Below are 6,782 nucleotides of genomic sequence, written 5' to 3'. Positions count from 1 at the left end.
CCCTGGCCGTGTTCCTGTGTGACTGCTCTGGTGATCCTGCTCTGGCAGGGGTTGGACTGGGGGAGCTTTCCAGGTCCCTTCCAACTCCTCATATTCTTTACTTCTTTACAGTCATCGAGTCCAAAGATGGCACAGCCCAGATGTTCACCAGGAGTGGAAGGAAGGTGTGGAAACCCCTCCAGCTGCAAACCAGCCCCCTCTGGACCCAGCACCCATGGCCCTGCATGCGGGTGGGAGGAAACCGCGGTCTCACCGGCTCCAGGGATGGCCGGCAAGCTCAGGCCTTTGCCCGTTGGTGGTTTCCTCATCTGCTTCAGTTTGTCAATGCGAAGGTTTTCCAGCTTGTGGAGGGCCATGAGCCCTGAGATGCCCATGGGCTCACCCGGCACCACGTCCTCCAGCGTGGACAGGTCCTCGTAGCTCCCGCCCGCGTTGCCGGCCATCTCCACGCCGCTGTCGTTGTTGGTGGTGCTGCCGAGCGGGGAGTGGTCGCTGCTGCACGACGACTGCCCCCCGGGGCTGGGCTGCGGCTTCTGGGGGTACCCGAAAACACCAACGAAGGAAAAGGGTGTCAGATACACACTGGTGACTCCCTCCCATGCTGTCCTGGTTTGAGCTAAACAGAACTCATTTTCTCTTTAGTGATTTTACTTTTCAGCTCAGTCTCTTCTCAGTGGCTGAACCTGCTGGAACCAGCAGCATGGTTTAACAACAGTGTTCGCTTCTACAAGTGATAGTGCTTGTACGGTATGGAAACATGGCAAGGCCACTGTCTCACCATGGGTGCTGTGTCTGCACCTACAGGAGGGAGCAGACCCAAACCTGCCCAATGAGGTATTGCATCCCACACACGCCACACTCAGTGAAAAGCCCAGGGATCACCAGGGTATTGACTCTTCATTTTGGACCCTTCCTTCCCTCTCCACCCCTGCAATGGCCCAAGTCCCAGCAGACCCTGCTGCTTCGGCTGCCTCTGACCCTGAGCCCTGTGTTCCTGCTCATCTCACCTGATCTGGGAAGCTAAGCAGGGTCAGGCCCGGTCAGTACTTGGATGGAGGCTGCCTGGGAACACCGGGTGCTTGCTCCCACTGCTGCTGGCTCCACACTGGGACTTTTCCAGTGCTCCCAGAGCCTCTGGTGATGTCTTCGACATTGGGGGAGGATTTTATATTGGTTTTGTATCTATATTTGTACATATCTGTATATATTCCATTATTTTCCTATTTACATTATTATCCTGTGGTATCAGTATTATTGTTTCATTCAATCTGTTTGTTTTCTAAGACTCTCTCCCTTATTCTCTTTTCTCTTCCCTTCTAGGGAGGGGAGAGGGTTTAATAGAAAGTGGCCAACCCAGCCCTAAACCACGACACACACAAACTGCCTCCTCCGACTCCCTGTGTCACCCCCAGCTCCTTACCAAGGCCAAGTCGGGCACCAAGAGTTTGCTGTCATCCTTACGGGCCTCAGCGGGGCCGTTCGTGCCTTTCTCCTGCTTCAGGTGCTCTTGGGGACCACCGGGGGTGGGCAGCGCCCGGCCGGGCACCGCATCCCCCCGGTGTTTCTTGGTGACATGGGCATCGGGGCCGTGCACCGTCTTGACGTGCTTGCGCAGGGAACTGGGGTCCGTGTAGCGCTTGGTGCAGCCGGGAATCTTGCAGACGTAGGGTTTCTGTCGAGGGAAAAAGGGCCAGGGGGGTGTTAGCACCGAATGGAGACCCCTCCCAACCAAGCATCACATAAATCCCCCTCTCTCTCAAGTAGGGCTGAGAATTGAAGGTGGGAAGGGATGCAAGAGGTCAGGTCCCCTTGGAGGGGGTATTTTAGGGGCTACAGGGCCTGGGGGGGGTCATAGAAGGAATGCAAGGAGGGGGGTCCAAAGGAGCAGGGCAGGGGTGAAGGGACCCTGGTGGGAATGCAGGTGACCAAGGAAGGGAGCAGGGGCCAGACTTTATCAGAGCAGGCATGGAAGGAGTTGAAAGCAGACAGAAAATAAACCAGGGATGGAGGGAGTTTTCAGAGCACGGAATAAATCAGGAGGCATACGGGGAGCCCAAAAAAGGGGTGCAAAGAGCCCCAGAGGGGTGTGTACCTCGTTGGAGTGAGTGCGGTTCTGGTGCTTGGCGCGGTCGGAAGCATTGGAGAAGGCTTTGCTGCAGCCCTCGTGCTCGCAGACGTAGGGTTTCTCGCCCGTGTGCGAGCGCAGGTGAGTCTTGAGGTTCTCCAGGCGCGAGTAGGCTTTGTGGCAGCCCTCGAACTGCGCAGGCAAGCAGGGTGAAGACGTGCCCTGAGCCTTCAACAGACCCAGCACCGCATCACCCCCACACCTCCCCACCGCCACAGCCACGCATTGCACCTCCTGCCCAATGTGCAGCACAATCTGCATGGCCCTGTACCCTTCTGCCTACGTCGTGTCACCTCCCCGTGCACTGGCCATGCTGTCCCCATGCCACTGATCTGGTCTCCCACACATGAACCCAGTCTGTGCTGTGCTACCATGCTCCTGATCACCGCATCAGTGCTGGTCTGGCCACACCGTGAGTACTGGGTCCGGTTCTGGTCCCTGCTATACCAAAAAGATGGGCACGGGGGTTAAATGGTCCAGGGAAGGGCCACGAGGATGCTCAGAGGACTGGAAGAGCTGAGAAAACTGGGGCTGTTCAGCTTTGGGAAGAGAAGGCTCAGGGGGGACCTTATCACCATGGAGCAGGGCAGAAAGGGTGGCACCAAGAGGATGGAAACTCCCTTTAACAAGGAGTCACGGGGAGAAGATGAGGGGTGATGGACACAAGTTGTGTCTGGAGAGATTCCCATTGAACTCCAGAAGGGATCTGTTTATCATGAGATCAATCAGACATTGGAATAATCCATCAATGAGAAATGGGAATAATCTGTTAATGAGAAATGGGAATAATCTGTTAATGAGAAATGGGAATAATCTGTTAATGAGAAATGGGAATAATCTGTTAATGAGAAATGGGAATAATCTGTTAATGAGAAATGGGAATAATCTGTTAATGAGAAATGGGAATAATCTGTTAATGAGAAATGGGAATAATCTGTTAATGAGAAATGGGAATAATCTGTTAATGAGAAATGGGAATAATCTGTTAATGAGAAATGGGAATAATCTGTTAATGAGAAATGGGAATAATCTGTTAATGAGAAATGGGAATAATCTGTTAATGAGAAATGGGAATAATCTGTTAATGAGAAATGGGAATAATCTGTTAATGAGAAATGGGAATAATCTGTTAATGAGAAATGGGAATAATCTGTTAATGAGAAATGGGAATAATCTGTCAATGAGTAATTGGAATAATCCATCAATGAGAAATGGGAATAATTTGTCAATGAGATATTGGAATAATCTGTCAATGACAAATGGGAGTAATCTATCAATGAGAAATTGGAATAATCTGTCAATGAGAAATGGGAATAATCTATCAATTAGATGTTGGAAAAAAATATATTAATTAGAAATTGGAATAAGCTATCAACTCCATATTGGAATAATCTATCAATGAGATATTAGAAAAATGTATCAATGAGAAATTGGAATAATCTATCAGTGAGATATTGGAATAATCTATCAATGAGAAATTGGAATAATCTATCAATTAGATAATAGGAATAATCTGTCAATCAGAACTTGGAATAATCTGTCAATGAGAAATGGGAATAATCTGTTAATGAGAAATGGGAATAATCCATCAATGAGAAATGGGAATAATCCATCAATGAGAAATGGGAATAATCTAGAAATGGGAATAATCTAGAAACTGGAATAATGTCCCAGGGGAAGTGGTAAATTCCCCTACACTGGTCAGTTTTAGGACTCATCTTGACAGGGCGCTGCCTCATCTCATTTAAACTCTACTTTCACCTTGAAAAGTTGGACCGGACGATCCCTGTGGTCCCTTCCAACCCGGTATTATTCTATGATTCTATGATACCCATCCCATTCACCTTCCCCACCGCACGTCCCACCAACGCCATTCACCAGCTCCCACCCTGCCTGCTGCCAGGCCCCACTGCTTGACCAAGGCTTTGCCCAGGTTTGTGCCCCCTCACCGTGCACTTGTGGGGCTTCTCGCCCGTGTGACGCCGCATGTGCACCACCAGCATGTACTGAGCCTTGAAGGGCCTCTGCTCCCGCGAACACGCTGCCCAGTGGCACACGAACTCCTTCTTCTCCCCGTGGATATGTTCGTTGTTGATGTGCTGAGGAGAGAGGGGCATCACTGGGAGCACAGGGGAGGGCGGTAAGAATATCGGGGAGAGAGGGACACAGAGGGACTGGGATGGCGAGAGGAGACACCAGGGGTTAGGGACAAATAGAGCGGTCAGATGGGGTCTAGAGAAGATGGGGGTACAGGAAATGGTTGGGGGGTATTTTGGGAGAACCAAGAGAAGACACAGGGGTGGTCCAGGGGATGCAGGGGAGTCTGGAGGGAGATAAAGAGCAAAGTCTGGATGCAGCAGTGGTGCAGCGGGGTGAGGAAGGCCAGACTGGGTGTTCCCCCTAGGGATGTGCTATGGGAGGGTGACAAAAGGACCCCTAGGGACATGCTATGAGGGGTGACAAAGGGACCCTATGGGATGTGCTATGGGGGGTGACAAAGGGACCCCTATGGACGTGCTATGGGAGGGTGACAAAGGGACCCTATGGGATGTGCTATGGGGGGTGACAAAGGGACCTGTAGGGACGAGCTATGAGATGGTGACAAAAGGAGCCCATGGGACATGGTATGGGAGGGTCACAAAGGAACCCTTATGGACGTGCTATGAGAGGGTGACAAAGAACTTGCCCCCAAGAAGCGGAGGACGTGCGTCCCTCCCTTCCCCAGGGCCAACTTCCCGCATCGTGCTCCTGTGTGGTGAGTTCTTGTGACAGGGGGACAGGGCCCAGCCCAGCGCACAAGAGTCTTAGGGCACAGCTGACACAAGGGGTGTCAGCCTGGGGGCAGGTTTTGGGATGGATGCACCCAGGCAGGACCCGACTCACGTGCACCAGTTGCTCCTGCGTGTCGAACTCCTTGGTGCAGCCGTCCCAGTAGCAATTGGTTTCGTAGACGGTCTCAGACTCAGGTTTCCCATCTTCCTTCTCCAGGTCCTCCCGTACATCCAGCATCCCCAGCAAGGGGTCCTGGGGGAGGCACATCCAGATTGAGGTGCGACCCTTGGTGCTCCCCATCACTGGGACCACAGAGCCCTGGGGACATGGAGGGGTTTAAAGGGACTACCTGGGTGCCTGTGGAAGCCGGACTGGAGACGTCGCCCTCAGACCTCTCCTCTGGGTATTTGGCACTCAGGGGGCTGCTCAGGCTCCACTCCAGCTTCAGCTGCTACCAGTGCAGGGGGGGAAGCAGAAAGGAGTCAGCACTGAGATGCTCGCTGGACCACTGCTTACATGGGATGCACCACTGCTATGGATGCAGGTTCCCCTTACCTGGCAGTGTTTGAGGGCCCCACGAGCCGGGCCGTGGTGCAGGAGCCCAGGGCGTGTGGAGAGGTGTTCGTGGGAGCTGCATGGAGGGGCAGGAGGAGTGTGGCTGTAGAGGTGGCCTTGGCTTTTCTGCTGGCCTGGTGGGCTCTGGTACCCCAGCGATGGACTGCAAAGAGCGGATGGCACCATCAGAGGACAGAAATTTAGGTCTTCTGAGCCAGGGATGTCGGGTGTCCGAACTTCCAGCCACTCCTTCCTTAACCCATCGTCCCATTTTGCTCCTACCCTCTCCCCACGCTGGGAATCAGCCTTCATTTGGGCTCCCAGCCTGACAGACCACACACCTACCCACCTGATGGTGCTGATGGAGAGGTGGCCATAGGAGCCGCCGGCAGAAGCGCAGCGGGAGTTGATGAACGCAACGAGGGAGTTGGGCGAGGTGCGGATCACCGTCTGCAGGTCAATGCTGGAGTCTGACAGGGGTGAGATGGACAGCGCCCGCTTCTTGCCCAGTTTGCCTGCACCGCGGGGCGTTGAGAACCGCGAGCCTGGGGTGGCGGCAGAGAAGCGGGGGGGGGCAATCCTCTTAGAATGGGTCCTGGGAGGCTGGGGAAGCCGCCAAGGACACAAGTGTGGTGCTCTGGAGCCTGAGGAGTGCCCTGAGTGTGCAGGCAGGGCCCTTTCAGCCGCCAGCCGTGCCCCTTCCCGCCGGCCTCCCCCCCAGCCACTCGTCTCCCAGGTCACACTCGTTGCTAGTTTTGGACTACGGCAAGGCTAAAAAGTGTCCCCAAATCCCTACCACAGCCATCGATGCTCCCAGGGGGTACCTGAACCCCTTGACATGTGTGTCCTCCCTGCTACAGCTGATATTACAACCCCCAGGAGATGCCTGAACACCCTGCAGAACCCCTACCTGCCCCACGCGCTCCCAAAACTGCAGACTTACCATCACCACTGCCCGGGTACTCAGTGCCTGGCACCAACCCATAACCACGATGGCCGCTCGTGAAGTTTGACTGGTGGCATAAGGGGAAATCGAGTCCTGGCAGACGGGAGGAGAAAGACGAGAAGATGGATTTGGGTGGGGGGCACAAGGGGGAGAGGAAATCTCCAGTCCTGAACCCAAGGACTGAACCTGGAGCCAGGTGTCCCCCGTGCCCATGTCAAGCCCAGGATGAGGGGACTATGACCGACCTTGTGGCCCCAGGGCACTTGGGACGGGTCCGTGGGGTGGGCGCAGGCAGCAGCGCTCGGCGTAGCCGGTGGCCGGGGGGCTGACAGGGTTGAACATGTCGCGACAGGGCCCGGCCGGGCTCAGGAGCGCATCTGGTCC

General features: G+C 54.3%; 1 protein-coding gene across 1 annotated transcript in view; it reads right to left on the bottom strand.

Annotated features, from left to right (window-relative positions):
• The window catches only part of GLI1 (GLI family zinc finger 1), a gene marked incomplete at its 3' end in the record, with an annotated part of 9,822 nt that extends 3,082 nt beyond the window's left edge, over positions 1 to 6,740 (bottom strand). Inside the window, 10 exon segments of the mRNA XM_010191828.1 lie at positions 254 to 533; positions 1,421 to 1,672; positions 2,093 to 2,257; positions 4,075 to 4,224; positions 5,009 to 5,149; positions 5,247 to 5,348; positions 5,453 to 5,615; positions 5,802 to 5,997; positions 6,396 to 6,491; positions 6,644 to 6,740. Coding sequence (XP_010190130.1) covers positions 254 to 533; positions 1,421 to 1,672; positions 2,093 to 2,257; positions 4,075 to 4,224; positions 5,009 to 5,149; positions 5,247 to 5,348; positions 5,453 to 5,615; positions 5,802 to 5,997; positions 6,396 to 6,491; positions 6,644 to 6,740 — 1,642 coding nt within the window.
• Positions 6,741 to 6,782: the final 42 nt, after the last annotated feature.

The sequence above is a fragment of the Mesitornis unicolor genome, unplaced genomic scaffold, assembly GCF_000695765.1.
Source record: "Mesitornis unicolor isolate BGI_N332 unplaced genomic scaffold, ASM69576v1 scaffold12169, whole genome shotgun sequence".
Taxonomy (NCBI): domain Eukaryota; kingdom Metazoa; phylum Chordata; class Aves; order Mesitornithiformes; family Mesitornithidae; genus Mesitornis; species Mesitornis unicolor.
This window is presented reverse-complemented; position numbering and strand designations above follow the sequence as displayed.